Source organism: Rhipicephalus sanguineus, chromosome 2 (assembly GCF_013339695.2).
Source record: "Rhipicephalus sanguineus isolate Rsan-2018 chromosome 2, BIME_Rsan_1.4, whole genome shotgun sequence".
NCBI classification, from domain to species: domain Eukaryota; kingdom Metazoa; phylum Arthropoda; class Arachnida; order Ixodida; family Ixodidae; genus Rhipicephalus; species Rhipicephalus sanguineus.
In genome coordinates this window covers 234,905,708-234,931,822 of record NC_051177.1, presented here as the reverse complement: position 1 = coordinate 234,931,822, position 26,115 = coordinate 234,905,708, and the positions used below count along the sequence as shown (strand labels likewise).

The 26,115-nt window shown below is 49.0% G+C and overlaps 1 protein-coding gene across 2 annotated transcripts in view; it reads left to right on the top strand.

Moving 5' to 3' along the window:
• The window catches only part of LOC119382309 (low-density lipoprotein receptor-related protein 6), a 637,453-nt gene extending 615,690 nt beyond the window's left edge, over nucleotides 1–21,763 (top strand). For both annotated transcript variants that reach the window (XM_049412791.1, XM_049412792.1), the window contains exon 17: nucleotides 20,245–21,763. In XM_049412791.1, coding sequence (XP_049268748.1) covers nucleotides 20,245–21,370 — 1,126 coding nt within the window. In that variant the 3' untranslated portion in view covers nucleotides 21,371–21,763. The remainder of the gene's footprint in view (nucleotides 1–20,244) is intronic.
• Nucleotides 21,764–26,115: the final 4,352 nt, after the last annotated feature.

Sequence of the window (26,115 nt, the reverse complement as noted above, 5' to 3'; positions counted from 1 at the left end):
CGTGCGAGAGCCTCAGTTGTTCCCACTGTGTAAGGAATCGCTGTGTGCATCTCTCTCTCTTTTACTTTCGCTATTTCACAGCGGAACTTGGCTGCATTGCGCTCCCAAGTCTGGAGCAGTTAGTTAGGGCAGCCATTCATTAGCAGGTCCCTTCTTGCAATCTGCTGTGCTTGTCTACATTTTGTAGGGCTGGAGCAGACACGGAATGCCCGAGAATAGCGTGCCGCTGCAACGGATCATTTTTGTCCACTGGGATGTGCCGAGTCGAAGCTGAGGTACTTTCCCATGTGCGTTGGCTTTCTATGCACACTTGTTTTTAAGCCGCTAGAGATTCTCTCCACAAGACGTTGAGAAAGAGAATTCGTCCATTGTTTTCCTCTTCAACTGTGAACTGTATGCCTGCCTGAAAGAGTTCAGGCGCTTGAGAAACTGTGCTGTGTGTTGGTGACGAATGATACAGAAGCAACCATCTATCTGTCTCAGAAAAAGCTTTGGGGGTGTTGCAAATGAGGACAGCAGCACATTCTAAATCCTCTTGTGCAGTGTTGGTGCAAACGACGGGCACCTATTGCTGTGGCTAACACCTTTTTCACTTGAAGTACGTGTTGTCAAGGCAAAATTTTAGAAGACTGCAATTGTCCTGGACTTCAAATGGCATCCATTGGGGTAAAGAGTCGCATCGAGAAGTTGCTTGTAGCAGTTGACAGCATAGTCAACGGGCACACAAGTAAGCGTTGACTTCATGTCATACGAAACCATGACCTCATCTTCAAGGCGAACACCTCCCAATTGCTCAATGAAACGAGTGGAGTCTTTAATGGAAGTCGGAGTGAGCCCCGCTAGGGGCCGCAGGACACGGTGCGGGTAACGCGACAGTTCGCACAGCGGCGAGCATGTGTAGTCCACAATTCGTTGTACTGGAACGACGGGCTTTTTAATTTTTGGAAGCCCGTACAGGGCCGGTGCCAATCCATTGTGGGAGAGCAACTTTAGTAGAGGTTCTTGTTATCAGGCGTAACAAACTGAAATACTTGAGCGAGCAACTTCGGTAGCAAGATGGTAAGTTGGGCCAGTTGGATTACGTTCATAATTGAAAATTTTGTTGAAGCGCACCAAAAAACAGACGGACAGAAGAGGCTGACAAGGACAGTGCTTGCTCTCACAATTGAAGTTTTATTGGTCAGAAAAAAGGTATTTAAAGCGGTTACATGGCTCTTCGCGCATGTGCAACAGGGTGCAACAGAAACCACTCGTATCGGGATTACATAATAGTCGCTGTTATTTGTCATTTAATATATTTTGCAAATACTAAGTGTCGAGATACGCGTATTCTTTATCGTGCAGAACAATCGTAGCTTGGCTAACACAATCATGTCCCCTCTTTCGGATGTGGTAAGATTCCACCATCTCACGTGTTAGCTGATCCTTGTGCCGAAATATTATTTCTGTTTTTTTAAACACGGGGTAACATCCGCAGTTTCTACAGTGATCAGAGTTGCCTGATGCCTTAACAGATGCGTGGTGTTCTCTAAGGCGGTCGTTCACGCATCTTCCCGACTGGCCTGTGTAGACTTTTTCACAAGAAAAAGGTGTCATATATACCACTCCCTTTACGCACTTCACGAACATGTTTCTGTGTTTTACGGAGCAAGCTTTCGAACCTGTGGGCTTATTAACGCGTGGACACAAGCTTGCTAGTTTGGTTTTTGCCGAAAACTTCACGTCTACGCTGTATCTATTTCCAACGTGCTTTAGGTTGTGTGCCAACTTGTGTACGTATGGAATGACAGCCATTTTCCCTCGCTTATTTGTCTCCGAACTGGATCTTTGTTTTTTGCCCTTTATTTCTCTGGCTAGGACCGTGCACAATGAGAAAATTAACTGTTTCGGGTAACCTGCTTTTTGGAATTTTTCCACCTGACTCTTGAAACTTTCACTGATTAGATGCCCACACGATATCTGCTAAGCTGACATAATACAAGATCCCCCTCTTTACCAACTTTGAGTGCCCAGATGCATAATCTAGAACTGGCTTAGCGCTTCTTGGTTGATAACACCAGCAGATGGTTGATAACACCAGCAGCAACTTCGGTAGTTCATATCTTTGTCAGATCCCTTGTCAGCTTATCTTGGAGAAGCCCATTCACCTCTTTGATGTATTCTATGCTGTACAACATTACGGTGGCATTTCCCTGGTCCGGGCTGCCCCACAGAAATTTCCCTCAGGGAGTTGTACCCCCTGGTTGCCATTGATACGGTGCTGTGCTGCTTAAGTGGGAACTGCGCCAGCTTGCATGCAAACGTTCCTGTTTGGTTCTTGGCTAACGCCGGTTTGGTTTCAGACACCATCCTCTCTGCCTGGCCATTAGGGGCGGGATGGTAGGGGGTGCTTGTGACATGTGTAGCCCGTTCTTTAAAAACTCCTCAAATTTTGAGGAACCAAAAGACGGGCGATTGTCCGTCACCAGCTTTTTGGGGAGCCCGAATGTTGCGAAAAGGTTTCGCAATTCCTCGATTAATGGTGGTAGTGTGGATGTTGCACATGCAGCGCACTTCCAGCCACTTGGTGTACGCATTGACCACTACTAGCAACATCCTCCCCTCCACAGGGCCAGCAAAGTCCGCATGAATGGTGTGCCAAGGTGTCGTTACGTGCTCCTACTGAGGCATAGGTGCCTTGCCTGGTGCCTTTTGGGGCTGGCGACATATTGCACAGTTTCCTGCCACTTCTTCAATATCGCTGTAACCACCAAAAGTAACTTCTGGCGCAGGCTTTCATGGCGACAATTCCTCTGTGGTTGTCGTGGGCCAGGCCCAACACGCACTTTCTCGCTTTTGCAGGAATGACCACCCTGCAGCCCCGAATAAGGCAGCCCTCTTGAATAGAGAGTTCGGCCCCGAGCTTCCTGTATGCTGCAAGTCTTCATTGGCAAGCTTGCGCAGTTCGCCGCTTCCGACAGCTGCTTTCGCTCGAGACAACACTGGGTCTTGTTGGGTCATTTCAGCAAGTTGGCTTGGTGCTAGTTCAAAGGCTCATCGACCTGTGCTGGCAGCGGAAGTCTGCTGAGAGCATCTGCGTTTTGGTGTCTTTGGCCTGGTCTGTACACCAAATTGTTATCATAGGTGGCCAGCTTAAGACACCAGCGAGTCATTCTAGGGAATAGTACCGACGGCACTTATTTCTTTTCGCCCATGACACCAATCAGTGGTTGATGGTTTGTCATTACGGTTACGTGTCGACCAGTGATGTACTTGGGAAAATGGCTGACACCATGTACTATCGCCAATCCTTCTTTGTCAAGCTGGGAATAGTTCTTTTCTGCGCTTTCCAGTGTTCGCGAAGTGAATGCTATGGGTGCCTCTCGGCCAAGAGCGTCTTCCTGAGCCATCACCACCCTGATACTGTACGGTGACGCGTCTACGGACTAAAGAAGGGGCTTTGTTTCATTGTAATGGGCCAGTACTGTGCAAGTACGGACCGTGTGTTGAGTTCGAAGGCGGTTTCGTGCTCTGCTTTCCAGTTCCAGGGCGTATTTTTCTCAAACTGTTTGTACAGCTTGGCTGCGACATTTGCCTTGTTCCTTAAAAAGTGGTCGTAAAAAGATGTCAGCCCAAGAAAAGCTCGGAGGGATGTTCTGTCACTTGGTTTTGGTGCCTGAAGTATGGCCTCAATCTTGGTGGCGTGCACACCATTGGTGTCAATTCGGTGTTCCAGGAATTCAAATGATGCCAATGCGGCACTTATCTTTCTTGAGGCGTAGGCCTCTCTCGCTTAGCCTTGATAAAACCTGGTCTAGAAGATGTGCGTGCTCACAAGCATCTTTCCCGCTGAATAGTATCATCAAGGTAGACACCCTGGGAATTTCGGCCAGTGTTACCTCCATCATACGCTAGAAGATGGCAGGTGCGGTGGATACTGTGTTCACTATGAAGAGCGCTGCTGTTTCGTCGTCGACTTGCAGCTGTTGGTAGGCTTGGTACAAATCCAACGTTGAGAAGAGGGTTGCACTGTGCAAATTCGCAGACCCAGTTGCAAGAGGGTAGGAGGCCTGCTTCGCCACTGCATTAACTCCTTAGTCACTACACACACATGTTCCATCATTTTTCCTAACGAGGACCAGCGGTGTCGCTCAGTTATACACCAGAGCACGCCTGTCTCGCACCCAGGCTGCTGGTGAGCCGAGCGGATATTCTCGCACCCAGACACCGAGCTGACCGAGCTGCCAAGGCGTGCGTGGCTTGCGCCAAGTAAACAGGGCAAGCTGCAGTTCTGAGGCTTTAAAGCGCGAAAAGGTACCCGTTCACGCCGCTTCAGCTTATAAGAGCTCGTCTGGGCACTACTGCGTCGTCTTTGGATGCCAAAACAAGCAGCGCAACAGGAGGATATTTCATAGCGCCGTCTGCGACGATCACGATGCGCCACGGCATGAGTGCCGGTGCGGTGTTTTCAGCTTCGTCGCGAGTGAATAACTGTGATTCAAGCAGATAAACTAGGAACCGAGCGAAAATGTGCGAGTAAGTACACTAACTGCGCGTATTCTGTAGTGTGATGCCCACCTGTTTCATTTTACGAACCTAATTTGCGTGACACGCAGCTGGGTTGAAGGCAGGCTCGAGCTTTGTGTGGGGGTGCACTTCATACCTTTGACGAAAATGTTGTGCAAGGTAGTGCTTTCAAGCACAAGCAATCAGCATGCTTTGCCACTTTCACCGTAGTAGTAAGCTTTGGTGCTTTTGATGGCATCCACGTCTTCAAGATTTCTTCTTCAAAAGGTAGTAAATGGTACGGTGCTCCTGAGCAGCTGGCCAGAATTTTGTGCTTTCATTTCAGTGTTTGATGTTGCCAAATTTATTTGGACTCGAAGCATCCGGCTGCACACAATACATATATTGACACGTAAGTAAATAGTACTCGCGCCAGTGTCCTTTACGTCGCACTCGTAGCGCTAGCTCAAGCAGCTAAATTTTTAGCATACTTACACAGCACACACATAATAAGCCACAGCTGGATTCCACCCATTTCAATATCGGCTTAACCAAGAGTAGCACAGTTTGGCTTGTAAAGCATCATCGTTACAAGATTAAAATCGCACAGATAGCTTGCAAAAGGGATCGATGAACTACAGGTGAGACTCCCTGATAGTACGCTTTTGTGAGCAAGACTGATTATTGTAGGGGCGCTCGTGAAACAAAAATTACGTTCCGCAAAACTACCCGTCAAGCGTACTCTAATCATTATGCGATGCATGTTGAAATGACGAGTTTTCACAAAACTTGGTGCACAACTTGTAATATGGGGCAACAAGACATCGTTTCACTCTTTCGCGAGCTGCACTGTACTTGCGATTCACGCGTACTACAGCGAGGACGTTTTTTGACATATGTAACAGCATACGCACCTGACGAGGTTCCTTCCGCAGCCTGCTCAGCACGTACTGTGTATATTATGGACATGCATAAGCAAGGTGTTCTTGATGTTCCAGTAAAAACAGCGAAAATGTTCAGGATAGAATAGACGCGTAATACGCTCTCCGATGGGCTGAGTTTCAGGAGTTTTTCGTTTGCTCTGCGTAGCGTCTGCTGGCATGGCAGCCCGGGCATGTTGTTTTGTCACGTGTGTGATAGATGGCGCGACGCGCGATGCAAATACGGCGCTGCGCATGGAATTCGCTGTGTTCTGGTCTATAGGTGAGAGGATGCCCTGATGTTGCATGCGATCAAGTTCATCTTCCATAGGCCCCTGCAGGGCAAGAGGCACAGGACGAGACTTACAAAACTTGGCTCTAGCGTCTTCTTCCAATTCTAGGTGAATCAAGGGGCCTGTGTAGCCGTCAAGGTCCTCTCTGTCTGGGTGTCGTGAGCGGGCTTCCTTGATCTCATCTGTTCCACCTGGTTGATTCCATGGACCAGTCTCGTCCCAAGAAGTTGCATCCAGCTCCTTTCATCAGCAGCAACGGTAGCACGCTATCGTCTGACTTCAACTTCACCGAACATGTGTGGTTCCCAGAACACGCAGTCCTTCTCCCGACCAGATGTGCAAGTCGAGTGGTTCCCTTGAAAGTTGAGGGGCGTTCCTTGGCCACGCTTTCTCGTAGGTCTCCTCGCTTATCAGGGAGCGTGCGGCACCAGTGTCAACTTCAAATTGCAGGGATTTTCGCTCAATTTCTACATCTACCAGGAACTTGGGGCAGCGTGTGCGCCCATTTACTGCATGCAGCTCGTAACTGGAATCGCTGCTTACAGTTTCATCATACACGGGTAGTGGGTTGACACTGTGCGTTCGTTGCTTGGTGTTTGCATGTGCTTCCTTTCTTTTCTCCTTGTATGCAATGCAGGCATCTCCGATATGGCCCACTTTGGAGCAAAAACGGCATTGTGCTGTTTTGTATTTGCATGTCAAAGGGTCGTGCCAGCCGTCACATCGATAGCAACGGCGTCGGGAAAGTGTTTTTTTTTTCTTCTTGCTTGTCGGAAGTAGCTTTGTTGATCTCTCCGGAGTTCGTTGCTGCTGCCTTGACGCACTCTCCACTGATAGGGCTATATCCAAAGCGCGTTGGAAGGGTGCTGTTGGAGATGTTTGTCGCGGATGCCGCAAACGAATCTGTATGCAGCATTACGTCTTGTGGCAGCATTGTTGGGTTCCATTGTGAAATGGCTGTTGACTTCACCCTGACGATGTCGATGTTGCAAGTGTAGCCTCTAGCACACCAAAGTTGCAGTCCACTGTCGAACTCTTGAGGGCTGCAACATAGCTGCTGATCGATTTGCCGGGGTTTTGGTCTCGTCACTGGAACGCGTACCGGCCGTAAAGCTCCGATGGTCTTGGATCGAAATGCCACTGGAGAAGTGTGATCAGATCGATCACTGAAGCTGACCTCCCCAGGGGTGCGACCAGCACACACGCAGTCTCGAAGGTGCCCACACCGCATAGCGTGTGGAGGAGGGCCCATTTCTTCTCTTTGTTGCTGATGTCGTTCGCCACAAAGTAGAAGTTGATGCGCTGGATCCATGACGCCCAGGACTTTCCTGAGAAGCGCTTGATGGCGCCGTACCTTCCTCCTGTAGCCATTGCACGTAACCTTGAAGCTGCACTCGCTTCACATCTCCTACCTCGTCGCCAGTGTTAAGTTGCGGGGTTTGTGTGGTGTTCCTTGGGAAGAACCACACCACTCAGCTGCTGGGTATGAACTGCTTTATTTCCAAAACGGCACCTGTTCGCGAAGGCGCAGTCCGTGCGCTGCGTCCTTCGTGAAGGGGAAAATGTAACCCAATATACCTTTCACTCTGGCCGCATGGCTGAGTGACCGGAAGCCGGTGCTTGCGAGTCCCCGGAGCAGCGGCACGCCTATTTGCCGGGAGCAGCAGTGCGTCGCTTGTAGAACATCACAGAAAGTTAGCACGTCCTTCTTCTCTGTGATGAAGCAGTTTTCAAAGAAGACCTTTGGCCTCAGCTAAAATTCTTTGAATGTCTTGTTTTCAATTGCTTTCACTGTCAGATTCGCAGTCATGACTGAAATGGATGCTCCCATTGCAGCACCGAGAACTTGCCTGTAGAATGCAATTTTATACGAGAAGTACACATTGGACAGGCAAAACTAGTAGGTCCAACGCATACCTCTCATACAAGGGCAGGCAAGATTCTACAGGCAAGTTTTTGGTACCGCAGGGGCAACATCCATTTCTGTCATGACTGGGAGCCCAACAATGAAAGCAATTGAAAAGAAGCTGTCCGAATCATTTCAGCCGAGGCTGAACGTCTTTCTTGAGATGCATTGAAGACTGCTTTTGCGTCATAAAGAACAATGTGCAACCTTTCTTTGATTGCTAAATGGCGTCAAGCCTTTTATGAAGTTCACTGTGCAAGAAGAGAAAGACGGCTGCCTCTCTTTCTTGGACGCAATGGCAAAGTTTGCCCCCACAGGCCTCGCTTTCGATGTGTACCGAAAGCTCCAGATCATTGAAAAGGACCTTATGAGGAATAGGTGCCCGGAACATATATTAGGAGGACTACCAAGTTCCTCATGAATAACCAGAAGACAAATGGTCGAACCAGGTACACTTCAACATCAACACAGAAGTGTGCTGGTGCTGTGTACATTCAAGGTGTGAGCGAAGCCCTAGCTCATGTTTCTAGAAAATGTGGTGTGCAGATTGCGCATGTGGCAGCAAGCAAATTCAAGGGTCACTTGTGTAATGTAAAGGGTCCTCTCTCTTGCGCTGATTGCAAATTGGTATACATTGGCAAAATGTGACATTTCTGCAGGCGTCTAAAGCAGCACAAGAATCGCCAAAGGCCACACTGTGACAAGTGCCCTTGTGGATCACGCCAAGAAAACTGGATAAGCGGGGACAACGAGGCTTAATCTCAACTAATAATGCAGACAAGTAACACGATCAATCGACCATCTGCACGTTGAACTACGTATACTCCCAATAAGAACTTGTTGTTGGGCGAGTTGGTGAGTACTTAACATCGTGGTTTAGCGCTAAAAAAGACAGACACATGTGAGAGACAGGACAGGCGCTTGTCCTGTCTCTCACATGTGTCTGTCTTCTTTAGCGCTAAACCACGATGTTAAGTATACTCCCAAACTGTGCGTCATGCATTCAACACAACTTAAAGGACCCTCTGCTTAGACGTAATTTTATTTTGACATTGGTCAGTGAGGTGCTTAATGAACAATGGCGTTACGTGACCAGATGGTATTCCGTCGCAAGTACATATGCAGATATCTAATATGCAGTTTTGCATGGGTCGCAGGTGGGTACCTGCTCTTGAACAGTGTTCTATTGGCCCGAACCATGTCTTCCGTGTTCAGAATGGAAGCTTTACAAGCTCCAAAACACAAACGGTCATTTACTTCACTGACGCTGTTTGAAGGTTGCATTTTTGTGTGTGTGTGTTAAAGGGAAGAAAGAACGCAGTTGGGTGGCAAAAATGAAGCCTCTAAAACCCCATGCACGACCATTCATTATCTGGATGATTCCACGTAAGATCGAACAAACGATGGCTGGTCGACCTCTTAAATTTATTTCAAAATTTTATATCTTATTGCCTGATGAGTGGAAAGAAGAGATCCGCAATTTGTTTTGCCGCCAAAAATTTTTTCGAAGCACAGGAAATCAATAACGACAAAGAGGTGGAGTGGAGCGCCCATCCGTTCTGCTGTTTTGGCCAACTTTCGTTATGAATTGCACAAAATATATTAAAGTTAGGTAGCTGAAATTTATTTACCTAAATATATGCATGTTTTTGCTTCTGCTCAGGTATTTTTAGTTTTTATGTGTAGTGTAGATGTCTTTATGAAAAACCTCAAAAATGGCCCAATTGGCAAAATTTTCTTTACTTTGAAGGTCTTTATCTCAAAAAAGCCTTGTAGCAGAGCGACGAAAATTCCGCATTACGTTCTTCGCATGCTTATCTACGAAACTACCAAATCTTGTATTTATATAACTTTTCAGTAAAGAGATATGATCGGGCTAAGTTCAAGAAAGCACCGAACAATGGAAACTTCTGACGACAATTAAAAAAACCCCATTTTTTAAATTTTTTAAACTTTGTCCACTTCTTCTCCTCCACATCAGCTTTCACAATCATTAAAAACATGTTGCATAATGTCGTTGCACTAATAGTTACGGCCCCTCCAATGAGACCCTTAGGCAAGGATGGGCAATTCCGGCTTTTTGCCCAGCAAGTGTATAAAATGCAGGCGGGATTGAATTTCTTTTTATTAAAAGGCCAGCATGTATCTAAAAAGGTGTCGCCGGCACTGAAGACGTTAATTTTGAAAATATTTGGTCACTGCAGCGGCCACGAGCGCGGGGCTATCGACCAGGCGCGCGCGCACCCGAGATGCTCGTTGTAAGAGACGGCGCAGTGAGAGCCCGTTTTAGCGTCCTCAGACCGATTGAGTTCGAAACAGCAACACTTTTCGGGTGACTTGAACGCACGTGCACCGGTAGTCGCAGTGATCTGGTTAATTGCGTCGATTTCTTTTTCAGGGGGCATAAGAATGTCATCGTTAAACTGTGCGTTCCGTTAAGATCTTTCATTGCAGTGGTAGCAAAAGCACGCGTAGCACAAGTAGTCCGTCTCACTGACAGTCACTGATCTTTCGGGCGTTAAACGTTCCTTCAAAGCATTTATGTCTAGGTCGGTAACTCTGCGAAATTTTGGCTTCTTTGCACTAATTAAAGAAGTACTGACACGATTTTGAGACTGCAGTAGGGTACGGATTTGGGCTGGTTGGTGCATGACTTGAAGTAGAAAACAGCGCTACGAGACGCTGTCCCGTCTCGTAGCGCTGTTTTCTACTTGAAGATTTTGAGACATCGCAAAAGGGACATCTTTTGCTTCGTTGGTATGCAGTGTCCACGCTGTCCACACACTGGAGTCGGAGAACACGTATAAAATATTTTAATTTGACTCTTAAGTTTTCGTCGCTGAGCATTTGCAAGCCAGCCACACTGCAAGGACATTATCCCGACGAGTCAAGACAGTTCCTCCGAGTTCACGAGTTCTGCGTCCTGCATGCAGCTTAAATCTTAGAAATCACTGTCAGGGTCACTGGACGACAATTCACTCATCGTTGTCTATTGCACCACGAGCAGATGACGGATTTCCCGCTAGTACGTCGCGAGTTTCTGTATCTCCGTGACGTCACACTGCTGTGAAACGACACTGAGAAGCCACCCCCCTCGATATCGAAACCGAAAGTATCTTTTTAAGGTGGCGCTAATTAAAATATATAGGATGCATTCCCAGGCACCACAATAGTCGTTTTAGGTTTCTCGACACCAGTATTTTTATTAAATGCGAAGCATTTCTTTGCGAACCTCTGGCACTTTTAGCATTTCTATCTACGTATCTATCTATCTATCTATCTAGCCGCCTACGTCTGGGTACAGTTAGAGTTTACTAGAAGGATCTGTAGTCATGAGAGCACCCAGACTACACTCTGTAGTCTGGGTGCTCTCATGATGGCCTCCTTAACTTGGTGTAGACCAAAATTTGCATGGGAGGGTAAGAGGATTTGGCGAATGTGATTGCCGGGTCATGACATGAATAACGTTAAAATCTTGTCGCGTACCTCGTCAAACCCTTTCCACTAGACACGTGTGGCACATACCCGTTTACCACGGGCCGCGGTGTGCGGGTATGCGCCACAGGTGATTGACAGTTTATACATACCCAGGAACGGTGACAACAGACATTGATAACCTAAATGCTAGAGCGTTAAGGAAAACCAACATCGGCAGCGCTGACTCAGCGAATGGAAAGAATGAAAATTAGGATCCCAGCAGGAATCGAACCCAAGCATTCTGCGTGGCAATCAGGTATTCTACCACTGAGTCACGCCAGGTCTATAAACTGGCTTGGAAAAACAGCCTACGCAGGTGTAATATCGGTGCAACGCCAATTGTGTTTGTAGCGCTGGATTTCTAATTTTACAAAAAAGCAATAAACACTACATGATACTCCTACGATGTGTACTCCTAAGATAGAGGTGTCATATGAGATTAAGGTATGTAGTTCCTGGGTTGGCTCCGCTTTTATAGCAGTCTAATACACATTGCGTTTGTATTCCTATGATTCAGCAAGCTATATTGAAGCATTGCGCGACCACGGAGGAATACATTAACGAAAGCTACATATGATATCCACATCACCACACCGTAAAGTCACTTCGTCCACCAGAACGACGCAGTGTCCTCTTCATTTCTTACGAGGCTGGCGACGGGCCTCATGCTGACCGAGGATGATGCCAGATTGATTGACAGCCGCTTTGTAGACTAGGCACGTAGGCCAATACGCCCAGGTAATCTACGAATACGACAAACACCATCCACTGATGTTGGTCTACGTAGCACTATCCAGGCCTACCAGCCTCGACGGCCTATACCTCACCAACGCGAAGGGTGGCTTCAGGTTCCGACATGTCGCCGGCTCTGTCGACAGATAATTTGTCGATGAAATGACCGAGTCATCCACGAATTCCAACAGCTCTACTATACGACATACTTCACTACACATGGACCCCTCGTCACCACGATGACCACCGGATCCTATAACAAGTCATGACCAGCTGCTGGTGCTCACTGATCACGGTGATGATATGCCCTTGTTCAAGCACTGTCAAGAACTTCTTGCACACATTGACACGGGCTCGTGAAACGTGCGTGCGTTCTCAGGACACGTATGAGCACTACATATCAGCTTACCGCTTCTGGTGTTGGCAATGCCCACGTTGCCAGTGGCAGCGTTACCCAACCGTAAACGACCTGGTTGTATAACACATGTGCGGCTCTTCAACATATATATGTGTGCGTATAAAATATATACAAATCTTTAGCGTCATTTTGTAACGTGTCGTCAGTAAAAAAAGTTACGCCCCAGTCACTTACCCGCCGCATGCTTCGCATAACATTGACTCCAACGGTACGTGGGATCTGCCGAATTTTTTAGAGTAACAATCCTAAATTTTTTAAAATTCGTGTCAGTACTCCTTTAAGCTTCTTGTGCTTCGAAAGGTAGTCTCCACAATAGACTCATTCAGAGCTATACTTTCTCGTCATGAGACGCACAGGAGGAGTAAAGTAAGAGCAAAGCACAAGAACTATCCGCGCCGAATGAAGTGTGAACAGCGCACCAAACGCGCGGCCAGTTCAGGCCGTCTGCTGCCGACATCTAATATAGGCAAGCGCATCCGGTTACCGATAGTTTTGCTTTTCTTTCCTTTGACAATCCATATTTTGCTTTGCCACTGGAGCGCCAGGTTCATGCTTTCCGCTGATCGCAACTGGCGCAGCGCAGTTTCTGTGGCAGCAGCGTGCGTGAAGCGAGCGCTCATAGCTCCCTTATAGAGTTTTCATCTTGCTTACATCTCCGCCGTGTTATCAGCGCCTAGCTGAGATGCGAACAGAGGGCGGATAGAATGGCGAAGCTCCAGTGCACGTGCGTTCAAGTCACCCGAGAGGTGTTGCTGTTTCGAACCAACGTTTATAGAACCAGGTCAATTGCAAAACTAAGCGATGTTGCGCGGCGCCGCCGCCATCAGCGACAGATGTGGCGCTGCTGTCGCATCAGGATTCACTCGCTCCACTCTCTTCAGCCGGCGTTGCGGCCGCGTCAGTATCCGTGGAGGCTGCTAATTCTGCTGTGAGCAAGTTTGCGCTTTTTATTGTGTTTCGGATGTGCTGGCTTGTCTTCACCATGCCGACATGTGTTCCCGCGGCTGTACGAGCGGTTACAGGAATTCTGTGGGAAACTTGTAGCGCAAAACAACACAAGGACCGACAAGAACACGGGACGTATTCTTTGTCGGTCCTTGTGTTGTACTGCGCTACAATTTTCCCACAGAAGTCATGAACCAACTAGCCCAAGAAAACGTTTTGCTAGGTTACAGGAAATCCGAGACACCACGACATCCTTTTGGGCGTAGGGTTCTTCAATTGAAGGGAGTCGGGAAGGGAGGTGGGGGGGGGGGGGATTGTTTCTTCATTGTTTCGGCCTCTTCAGCTGGCTACGTGCTGCTCGCAACACTTCCTCCTGCTGGAGAATGTACCCGTAAAAGTTGTCGCGCTGCGCACAGAAGTACAATCAAAGTAACCAAAGCCCTTCGCAGCCACCGCTGTACCACCGCAACATTGCTTCGTGCGTGGTATTCGTGAGATCTTCGTGTTCTGGAGCGTGACGCGCGGTGTCGGGTGTGCGTTGGATCACAAAAATCTCTAACTGGACGGTCCGGAATAAATCCTGGACATATCGCTGTCCCGACAGGGACGGCTCGGGACCGCTGTATGAAAAGTCGGGGACAGTCCCACGAAATTCGAGAAAGTTCGTAACCTGTTTGTGCCCGCGTGACCCTGACCAGCGGAGCGGCGTGGAACCGCGCGATTTCTCGATCGTGAGGACAAGAAAGCCCGACATATCACGTGTATGTGATATGCACTTTCATGAGGAAGATATTCTGAAGACTTTCGCTCACATGGTCAATGGTAAGAATTAAGGCTGCAGTCGCCAGCGGAAAAGAGCCTCGTCGAAGGATGCGCCCCAAAGATATTCTCGAACTTGCCTTGATTTGAGTGATCCTAAAAATTGTGCGGTAAATAATTTTTTACAATTAATTAGAGCTGTTTTGATAAGGTTTAATGCCTGAGACTGTAAATAAGTTGTGCCGTTTGTGTGCATCACACCATACATGCAATATCTGAAAAATTCTTTCTCTGCATTGCGTGCGTAAAATAAATACAATTTTTCTTTATATAGCAGGACTGAAATTGTGGCGTGCAGTACACACACGGCGATTTTACTACTCAATAACTGCAAGTAACGACAGCCGCAATACATAGTGAAAACTCTAATAATAATAATAATATCTGGGGTTTAACGTCCCAAAACCACGATATGATTATGAGAGACGCCGTAGTGGAGGGCTCCGAAATTTCGACCACCTGGGGTTTCTTTAACGTGCACCTAAATCTAAGTACACGGGCCTCAAACATTTTCGCCTCCATCGAAAATGCAGCCGCCGCGGCCGGGATTCGATCCCGCGACCTTCGGGTCAGCAGTCGAGCGCCATAACCACTAGACTCATAGTGAAAACTCCTCACTTCAAAAAACTTATAAAGTGAATAATTATCGGAAAGAAAACAGGCGCAAAAAGAAAGACGGAGCACCAGAAAAAAGGATTACACAAACAACCGCGCTGACTTGCAACCAAAGATTTATTCGTTAACACCGCGCAATACTTGCACACTCCAAACGAAAAGACAGGAAGTACCAACAGCCCGAAGCATCCACTATAGCTGAAGAATTTACGCTACGGGAATGCGGCATATTTCCAGTTAATTCCTTATGGGTAATAGACCGATTCATATGTTATGCTATCAAGCATCAGTTATCGTGGGCAGTCTAGAAAGCCATAGCTTAACTGACTTTACCTTTACGCTGCTAAATATTACTCAGTTTGACGTTGCAGCGGCAGCGCAACGGAAAATCTCGATAATTACACTCGGTGAGTAAACAACGGAGCTCTTTCTGAACGGCTGCCGCGGCGTCTTGCCACGCAGACTACGTGTTTTCGTCTGCTAGCGGAAGCTTGTTGCGCCGCCAGTGCCACCAAACCGGAAGCTGCCCCGGCGCCGCGCGACGGGTTGGCTGACGCGGGGAGTTTTGCAACTTACCTGGTTCTATAAACGTTGTTTCGAACTCAATCGGTCTGAGGACGCGAGAACGAGCTCTCACTGCGCCGTCTCCATCTCGTGTGCGCGCGCCTGCTCGGTAGCTCCGCGCTCGTGGCCGCTGCAGTGACCAAATAATTTCAAAATTAACGTCTTCAGTGCCGGCGACACCTTTTTCGGTACTGTTGGCCTTTTAATAAAAAGAAATTCAATCCTGCCTGCATTTTATACACTTGCTGGGGCAAGAAGTCGGAATTGCCCATCCTTGCCTAAGGGTCTCATTGGAGGGGCCGTAACTACTAGTCCAACAACATTATGCAACATGTTTTCAATTATTGTGAAAGCTGATGTGGAGGAGAATAAGTGGACAAAGTTTAAGAAATTTAAAAAAATGTTTATTTTTTAATTGTCGTCAGAAGTTTCCATTGTTTGGTGTTTTCTTGAAATTAGCCCAATCATATCTCTTAACTGAAAAGTTATATAAATACAAGATTTGGCAGTTTCGTAGATAGGCATGCGAAGAACGTAATGCGGAATTTTCGTCGCTCTGCTACAAGGCTTTTTTGAGATAAAGACCTTCAAAGTAAAGAAAATTTTGCCTATTGGGCCATTTTTGAGGTTTTTTTATAAAAACATCAACACTACACATAAAAATTAAAAAGACCTGAGCAGAAGCAAAACCATGCATATATTTAGGTAAATAAACTTCAGCTACCTAACTTTAATATATTTTGTGCAATTCATAACGAAAGTTGGCCAAAACAGCAGAGCGGTTGAGCGCTCCACTCCACCTCTTCATCATTATTCATTTCCTGTGCTTCGAAAAAATTTTTGGCGGCAAAACAAATTGCGGATCTCTTCTTTCCACTCATCAGGCAATAATATATAAAATTTTGAAATAAATTTGAGAGGTCGACCAGCCATCGTTTGTTCGATCCTACGTGTTCGACCCATCTAATATGCAGTTTTGCATGGGTCGCAGGTGGGTACCTGCTCTTGAACAGTGTCCTATTGGCCCGAACCATGTCTTCCGTGTTCAGAATGGAAGCTTTACACGCTCCAAAACACAAACGGTCATTTGCTTCACCGACGCTGTTTGAAGGTTGCATTTTTTTGTATGTGTGTTAAACGCCAACTCCGGCGATTTTTCGAGGTCGATGGATCTCAATGAAATTCGCTGGGTACGTTCCTTTGCACGTTTCCGTCATTTATGCCAAATTACAGGCTTGAGACATGCGCAGATTGTTTGCAAATGAATTTTAAAGATTGTCTGCAAACGCCCTCCTGGCTTCCCACAATTATTGGCAACATTGCGTCTGTGACGTCAGTATTGGGAAGGCGGCGGAAGTGACGCAGCCGAAGGCACCGCTAACTTCGGCGCTTCGGCCGCTACAGCGAGCGTCTGCTGTGCACAAGGCGACAGACGGCGTTGGTTGGCCGGCGCTCGCTGGTCGTCCCAGCTGTTAGTTTTCATACTCCGCGCCGGCGTGACCGGTATGCCTTGCGCGACTTCCGGTTCCTTCGTAACAACGTCTACGTCATACGTAGACAGTACACTCGGTTGGGTTTCGGTTTCGGTGTTGCGCTTTTTTCCTTATTTAAAATTATTCTCCAATTTGCCGAGTATTTCTGCTATCGGGCCCGTAACAGGAGCGTCTCAGGAACATAAAAGCACCATTACATTGACATGGCCAAAAAATCGCCGGAGTTGGCCTTTAAAGGGAACAAAGAACGCACTTGGGTTTCAAAAATGAAGCCTCTAAAACCCCATGCACGACCATTCATTATCTAATATGCAGTTTTGCATGGGTCGCAGGTGGATACCTGCTCTTGAACAGTGTTCTATTGGCCCGAACCACGTCTTTCGTGTTCAGAATGGAAGCTTTACACGCTCCAAAACACAAACGGTCATTTACTTCACTGACGCTGTTTGAAGGTTGCATTTGTGTGTGTGTGTGTTAAAGGGAAGAAAGAACGCAGTTGGGTGGCAAAAATGAAGCCTCTAAAACCCCATGCACGACCATTCATTATCTAATATGCAGTTTTGCATGGGTTCGCAGGTGGGTACCTGCTCTTGAACAGTGTCCTATTGGCCCGAACCACGTCTTTCGTGTTCAGAATGGAAGCTTTACACGCTCCAAAACACAAACGGTCATTTACTTCACTGACGCTGTTTGAAGGTTGCATTTGTGTGTGTGTGTGTTAAAGGGAAGAAAGAACGCAGTTGGGTGGCAAAAATGAAGCCTCTAAAACCCCATGCACGACCATTCATTATCTAATATGCAGTTTTGCATGGGTTCGCAGGTGGGTACCTGCTCTTGAACAGTGTCCCTATTGGCCCAACCACGTCTTTCGTGTTCAGAATGGAAGCTTACACGCTCCAAAACACAAACGGTCATTACTTCACTGACGCTGTTTGAAGGTTGCATTTGTGTGTGTAAGTGTGGGTGCAAATGCGCCCTAAAACCCATGCACGCCATCTATCTATACCGTTTGCATGGTGGTGGTACTGCTCTTGAACGGCGGCCCAAACCAGTCTTCGTGGAATGGAAGCACCCCCAAAAAGTCATCTTCGTGACGCTGTTTAAGTTCATTTGTGTGTTGTGTAAAGGAAGAAAGAACGCAGTTGGGTTGCAAAATGACGCCTAAAAGGCCCCAGTTTGTGCACGACCATTACATTATCTAATATCATTTTGCATGGGTCGCAGGTGGGTACCTGACTCTGGAACAGTGTCCTATTTGCCCGAACCCACGTATTTCGTGTTCAACTGATCTTACACTCTCCAAAAACACACAACGGTCAGTTTACTTCACTGGACTCTGTTGAAGGAGGTGTCCCCTTGAGCTTTTTGGCATGGCTTCATCGGTCGGGAAACAGCGCGAGCACAGGGATCGTAGAAAAGACAGACAGGACTTGCCGCTGGCTAAAACATGAGCGTTTTATTATGTGCGAACACATATATACGCTTCCTTGGAAATAGATAAACAAGAAAGGATGAGGGAAAGGGGAAGCCCTGCGCCGTGACTAGTGCATGAAAAAGCAGAGATCAATCACGGAGGTAATTAATCTCCGTGTTGGTTAGTGCGGTGGACGGGGCGCTTACACATGATGGCCCAATGGAATGAATCGTGAACGCTTCATACATTTCCCGGGCGTGGCAGTCACGATATCTGCGTAAGATACGCGTCTGTTCGAAACTCGGAGTGCAACCGCACTCGGCACAGTGGATTGCCAGATTGCTTCCATTCTTGTCCTTGAGATTGTTCTTGTGCTCTCGCAGCCGATTATTAACGCAACGCCCTGTTTGCCCAACGTAGCGGCCACCGCAGGACGTTGGTATCTCATAGACGACCTCAGTCTCTCAGGGCACAAACCGCGTCCCATGTTGCTTCTTGCAAATCGAAGGATTTGGGCGAGGGGCGTTCACTTTTCTGCACAGTGATCCTAGTTTGATTGGCGCCGAGAACACCACCCTTACGCTGGCACGTGCGGCAGCCTTCTTGATTTTGTGCGAAACACCGTGCAGATAGGGTATGACCGCCACTCTTGCCCTGTCATCTACAGCCCGAGGCTTCGCCGGCTTACGGTGCTCCTTCAGGATGATTTCGGCCAACCCCGACAGGAATTGGTCAGAGAAGCCAGCCTTCTTCAACCTGCACACTTGATTGGTGAAGTTTGAGGCGATTTGATGCTGACATGACCTAACAAGAGCATTCTTCATAGCGGAGAGCGCGACAGCCCTTTTGACAAGCTTAGACGGCGCGACCAGTTGGGTGAAAGTCGTTCGGTATGTCGACGAATTCTTGATTTTATATCGTGAGAACTCGGCAGAGAGCCGTAGCAAGGTTGACGAGATCTTCGAGTGCTTTGGTGCTAACTTTCCTGGACTTTCGTTTACGAAGGAGCTTCCGGAGGACGGTCAACTACGCTTCCTGGACCTCAAGATGAAGTTTAGCGCAGAGCACACGTGTTGGGAGTATTCACCTCGTTTAAAGAAAGACATGCTTCCATTTTCATCTCATCATTCTAAGCTTGTCAAAAGGGCTATCGCGCTCTCCGCTATGAAGAATGCTCTTGTTAGGTCATGTCAGCATCAAATCGCCTCAAACTTCACCAATCAAGTGTGCAGGTTGAAGAAGGCTGGCTTCTCTGACCAATTCCTGTCGGGGTTGGCCGAAATCATCCTGAAGGAGCACCGTAAGCCGGCGAAGCCTCGGGCTGTAGATGACAGGGCAAGAGTGGCGGTCATACCCTATCTGCACGGTGTTTCGCACAAAATCAAGAAGGCTGCCGCACGTGCCAGCGTAAGGGTGGTGTTCTCGGCGCCAATCAAACTAGGATCACTGTGCAGAAAAGTGAACGCCCCTCGCCCAAATCCTTCGATTTGCAAGAAGCAACATGGGACGCGGTTTGTGCCCTGAGAGACTGAGGTCGTCTATGAGATACCAACGTCCTGCGGTGGCCGCTACGTTGGGCAAACAGGGCGTTGCGTTAATAATCGGCTGCGAGAGCACAAGAACAATCTCAAGGACAAGAATGGAAGCAATCTGGCAATCCACTGTGCCGAGTGCGGTTGCACTCCGAGTTTCGAACAGACGCGTATCTTACGCAGATATCGTGACTGCCACGCCCGGGAAATGTATGAAGCGTTCACGATTCATTCCATTGGGCCATCATGTGTAAGCGCCCCGTCCACCGCACTAACCAACACGGAGATTAATTACCTCCGTGATTGATCTCTGCTTTTTCATGCACTAGTCACGGCGCAGGGCTTCCCCTTTCCCTCATCCTTTCTTGTTTATCTATTTCCAAGGAAGCGTATATATGTGTTCGCACCTAATAAACGCTCATGTTGTTAGCCAGCGCAAAGTCCTGTCTGTCTTTCTAGTCCCTTGTGCTCGCGCTGTTTCCGACGATGACGCTGTTTGAAGGCTGCATTTTTGTGTGTGTGTGTTAAAGGGAAGAAAGAACGCAGTTGGGTGGCAAAAATAAAGCCTCTAGAAACCCCATGCACGACCATTCATTTGGACCGTTTCTAAGCGGAAATTGACGTTGTGCAGGAAAGTGCTGCTGTCCAACGTGCAAGCAAATGCCCTGGCCGTGTTTGGAGACCAGCTCTTCATCCTGGACCGGGTCGAACAATGCATTCTGCGCGCTCACAAGCTGAGTGGTGCTGACATGCGGCCTCTACAGGCCCGGCGGCCCCAGCTGAGTGCGCTGGTGGCAGTACGGCGGCCAGCAGCGGCGGAGACGGCTCAACCGTGCACGGATCACCGCTGTTCCCACTTGTGTCGTGCAGTACGAGGGCGCGCGCAGTGCACCTGCCCTCCAGGACTGGTGCTGCGTGGCAGCAACGAATGTGTAACTGCAGCACGGTGCAGTGCCGAGCGTGAGTTTGGCTGTGCCACAGGTGGCTGCGTGCCCGTGGAGGTTCGCTGTGATGGAGCCGCCGACTGTGCCGACCGCTCGGACGAACTCGACTGCCCCCCGGGCTGTGCACCGGGCACGGAGTTCCGCTGCCGCGACGGCGGCTGTGTGCCCAAGCCGCGCCTGTGCGACGGCACTGCCGACTGTGCCGACGAGTCGGACGAGTTGTGCTGCGGCGCCGATCGGTTTGCCTGCCATTCGCGTGACCAGTGCATTGACCGGTCGCGTGTGTGTGATCGGCGACCCGACTGTGCCGACCGTTCGGACGAGCTCGTGTGTGAGGCCGTAAGCAGCGCCGGTCGCACGGCCACCACCACTGTGGTCCTGCTCATCGTGTTTGGCTCACTGACGGTGCTGCTGGCCATTGGCCTCTGCTGCTACCAGCAGCGCACACGCACGGCCCCCGCCGCTGCACCACACGCCGCCGCCTATCGTATGCTGCCGTATCCAAAGCCACCGGCAGCCCCACCGCCGTCCAGTACCGCATCCAGCAATGGCTACCCGCGTGAGACGCTCAACCCTCCACCTAGCCCTGCCACACTGTATGGCGGCCCCACGCCGTGCTCAACGGACGTGTGCGATGACAGTGAACCGTGCCGGTGCGATGACTCCCTCTATGACTCGGACCCCAACCCACCACCGCCAACACCACGCAGCCGTGGCTGTGTCTCGGATGCCAGCTGCCCGCCGTCACCGCTCAATGAGCGGGCCTTCTGCCACCCTCCTCCACCGTCACCCGTGCCAGAGTCAGACTACTGAGTGTGTACAGGACATGTTGCTCATTTTTGTACAAAGTGCCATCCCAAGTAAAGCACACGTGTCATTCCTTGCTAACAGGAGCAAGGATTTGTTGATTTTGCCACAGCATGCAGAAAATGCATGTATGGCACCACAGGGTACAAATCGGAATGTTGGTTGTACGTACAAGCAAACAGCTGGCATCAGCACAGAATGACCAGAGTGGACAGGGTGTGGGCAGATAAATGCCTGTTTGGTCATCCGTACCAGGGCCCCACTCTGTTAACAGATGGGTTTTAACTAAACTCCTTATACTTACTTGGCACTGTAGGTGGTGCAAACTTTTTTTTTTTGTACACGTGTTCACAAAAGAAAGTACTGTATGTAAGAGTGCCAACACACCAACTAAAGGAAAGAAGTGCAAATCTTAAGGGCTCGTTTTTTTCTTTGTTATACACAATATTAATGAGCACTAACAGACAATAATGCCGGACTAGAGGAAGACACACAGACGGAAGCGCCGTCTGTGTGTCCGTGTGTCTTCCTCTAGTCCGTGTCTACTAGCGCTACCCTTCCAAGTATGATTTTCCAACTCGCCCAAGAAACAGCAAATGTAAGGTAAATGTTGAAGAAAGAAAAGTGGACGAAAAGATAACTTGCCGCGGTCAGGGACCGAACCTGCGACCTTCGAAGAACGCGTCCGATGCTCTACCAACTGAGCTACCACGGCGGCCATCTCCCCGTCCACTTTATAGGGTATATATATTGTGGGTACTGGGCTTGCTGCGTCCCGTCCGTAGTTAAAGCAAGGAAGACCGGAAGCTTCAACTCGCAACAAACAACAACAATTTATTTAACTCTACGCTGCATACGGCGGGGTCGGTCCAGGCACACGAGGCGACGACCATCCATGATCGGCGGCAGCAGCAATCGGCCAGCGCGGGTGGCAGCATCCGTCCTTCCTGGCATCCCAGGCACGTCTCTCCTGGGCGGCGCGCAGGCTGCCCCTTTTAAGCCGCGCAGCTGGGCCACGCGCACCGCCTCTGCGCAGCACGTGGCGCTATCTCGCGATAGCCGGTGGGCGTGGTTCCCACACGTCCCCCCCCCCCTCAAAATGACGTGGTGGGGACCGGAGGATGGTCCGGAAAGTCCGGCTGCAGAGACCCTAAAGCATAGCGAGGACAATGAAAACCAGTAAACATTTTCTTCTCTCCACCAACAAAATTATGTGCATTCAACGCATAACAAGGCGAACGAGACATTAAGAGTACTTTGGGAAGGCCTATGAATGCTTCCTCCTCCCTCCAAAATTCGTGGAAAAACGGAACTGGAAAAAAGTACAAGTACAGGGAAGGAGTCCTTTTCGCAAACCCCTCTTGTCCGTCAACGGGGACGCAGGCTGTACCACTTGCTTGGTGGTGTGGGTGACTGGGTGGCCAAGCCCTGGTGAAGCATATCTGGATCATCAGCTGCAGCGTCTTGTGCGTAAAATGGTTTGAGATCTGAGACATGAATAGGGCCATACGCTTGATTAGTTAAGCAATCTTTCAGCATGTACGAGAGCCTGGATTTCTGGGTGATTCTATGCGGTCCGTCCACCTGTTGGCTAAGAAAGCGGCAAAACCTTTCGAGGCGTCGCTGAGCGGGTGTGTCCGCTTCAACACCAAGTCCCCAACCTCGAAGCTAACGTTTTGTCGACGCTTGTCACACTGTCCTGCCTGTTCCATTCGGGACACATCGAGGTGCTGTCTGGCTTGTTGTACCGCGTCGGTCAGCCTCTGTCTCAGGTCCCCCGCAAACTTTGAATAAGGCCTTGAAGAAGCGGTTGCACATGTCAGAGCACTGTCCTGCGGAAAGCTCAATTCTTTGCCCAAGTTAAGTTGAGCAGGAGTAAAACCTGTTGAGCGATTAACTGTCGTCCTAGTTGCAAATGCTGTTTCTGCCAGTTTCAGATCGCAGTCTTTATGACGCTCGGTATGCGCGACAAGCATAGATTTCAGATTTCGGTTTACCCGTTTCGTGATGTTGGCTTGCGGGTGATACACAGACGCGCGCTTGTGACGAATTCCCAAGGCGTCACAGGAATCCGTGAACACCTTGCTGGTGAAGTACATCGCGTTGTCTGTGATCAGCTGGGCAGGGAATCCGAACCTCGTGAAGGTTTCGAGAAGGCAGTCCCACACTTTCTGCGAAGTGAGCTTACGCAAAGGAAACAATTCAACCCATTTCGTGAAATGGTCAGTCACAACAAGCAGATACTGGTTTCGCCGCGGACTCGGGAAAAGGGCCCATTACGTCACATGCAACAATCTGCCATGACGATCAACTGACTGCATTGTTCCTAACGGTAAACCCCCACGTGGTTTCGCCTTTTGACACACTGAACAGGAACGCGCGTAGCGTAATACATCCTGTTTCAACCCTGGCCAGGTTACCGTACGACACAGCTTCTCGTAAGTCTTGTGCCCTGAAGAGTGACCAGCTAAAGCACTGTCATGGTAGTACTTTATGAACAATTTGCGAAGTTTGCGAGGAATGACAACTCGAAACGGTGACTCCACACTACCATCGTCAACCTGAGGAAAGTACCGGGACAAGAGGCCTCCTCCGAGCAGGTAGCAGTCGGTCTCCTCGTCGCTTCCGGTGTCAGTTGGATCACGAGCCGCTAGCTTTTCTGACACCTTACGACAAAGGCCATCATCACCCTGCTGTGCTGCAAGGAGCTCCTGTTTACTCACCAAAGTACCCCAACGTGAGTGCATTGTCACAGCTGGTGTCGTAACCGCACACACTGTTTCCGGCTCGACCTGGGGTTCAATAGACAAACGTGCACGTGAAAGCGCGTCAGCAACTGTGTTAGTGCTACCCTTCTTGTACTCGATGACATAGTCGTAGCGCTGCAAGGTAAGCGTCCATCGGGCCAATCGTCCCGAGGGATTAGGCAATCGTTTCAGCCAAGAGAGCGCTTGGTGATCAGTCTGAATGACAAACTGAGCCCCGTCCAAAAACATGTCAAACTTCTTTAATGCGAAAATGATGGTCAGGCACTCTTTTTCTGTTACCGAGTAGTTGCGTTCCGCACCGGTCAGTGTGTGGCTTGCGAAAGCAACAGGTCTCAAAGCGCCTGCGCATTCCTGTAAAATTACTGCGCCAAGCCCGTAATCGCTGGCGTCTGTCTGTAACACAAAAGGTTTGTTAAGATCTGGCAGCTGAAGGGAGGCGTTACTGGTGATTGCTTTCAGAAGCGTGTCGAAAGCTGCTTGTTGCTCACCGCTCCAGAGCCATTTCGCGCCTTTCTTCAGCAACTTAGTGGTCGGGAGATGTCTGCGCACTGCGAAATGAAGTCACGATAAAAAGCAATCATTCCGAGAAACCTTAGCACGCTCTTAGTATTCTGGGGTGGGGGGTAATCCGCAATTGCCTTCAGTTTATCTGGGTTTGGTTTTAGTACGCCGTTGTCGACAACAAACCCAAGAAGGTTGATTTTGTTAGCAGCGAGCTGCAGTTTTCCGGGATTAACAGTTAGACCGGCTGCTGACATGCGCTGTAGCACCGTATGCAAGTGTTCAAGATGCTCTTCAAATGTGCGCGAAAACACCATCACATCATCAAGATACCAAAGTGCATAATTAAACTTTGCATCACCCAGGACCATATCCATCATGCGCTGATAGGAACTCTGACTATTGGAAAGACCAAAGGGCATGCGCACAAACTCGAACAAGCCTCTATGACATGCGAATGCCGTTTTCGGGATATCGTCAGGGTGAACTTCGATTTGCAGATACCCACGAGAAGAGTCGATAGTGGTGAAGAACTTTGCGTTTCCCAGCGCGTAAGTTGTGCTCGATATTGCTGGCAAAGGGTAGGAATCTCTCACCGTGACTGCGTTGAGCCTGCGGTAGTCCACACAAAGACGTACCGTACCATCTTTCTTTGGGGCCAGTACTACAGGGAAGGCCCACGGACTGTCCGAGGGTCGTACGGCTCCTGTGTCGATCATTTCGTCCAGGGCTTTATCGAAAACGGCTCGCTTCTGCTGGCTCAGCGGTCTCGGGTTGCAACGCCATGGCCGGGCGTCGCCGGTATTGATGCGATGCACTAGGACGTCGGTCTTCCCAGGACGTTCCGTAAACATTCCAGAGAACGGTGTCAGCACGGCCTCTAGCTGCTTCCGTTGGTGGTTCGTTCCCGTGACGTCGCTGAGGGACTGCATGACTGCTGACGGCAGGGTGCATGGCTGCTACGCTTTCCGCGTGTCTTGGTACAGGCACGAAGTCTATCTTCTCCGCAAAGGGTGTTGTCTCAGACTGTCCGTGAAGGCGGTAGCCTCTTGCCGGGAAGTCGAGTGTAAGCCCCTCGTCTGCAAGAAAATCTCGACCGAGAAGCATTGACACTCATAGACCAGGCAAACAAACAAATCGCTGGCGCTTCGTTTTTCCATTAAAGCTTGTCCGTAAGCGAACACAACCTTCAGCGTTTGATACGTGGCTTGATGCCATTCGCAACTGAACATTTGAGTTACGAAACTTCATCTTTTTAGCTTTACACTTCTCAAGCAACACGTCACCGATTAACGAGATTCCTGAACCGGTATCAAGAAGAGCAGGTGCGGTAATGCCCAGCGCTTTAACTTTCATCGTTACGCGGCAAACAGAGGGAGCAAACAGAGCTTTCGAAATGCAGGTAGGATTGCCTATCCGTGGGTTTCCTAAAGAGTTTAGTGTGAGTTTATTAGCACGTATCGTAACCGTGACGTCAAGAAC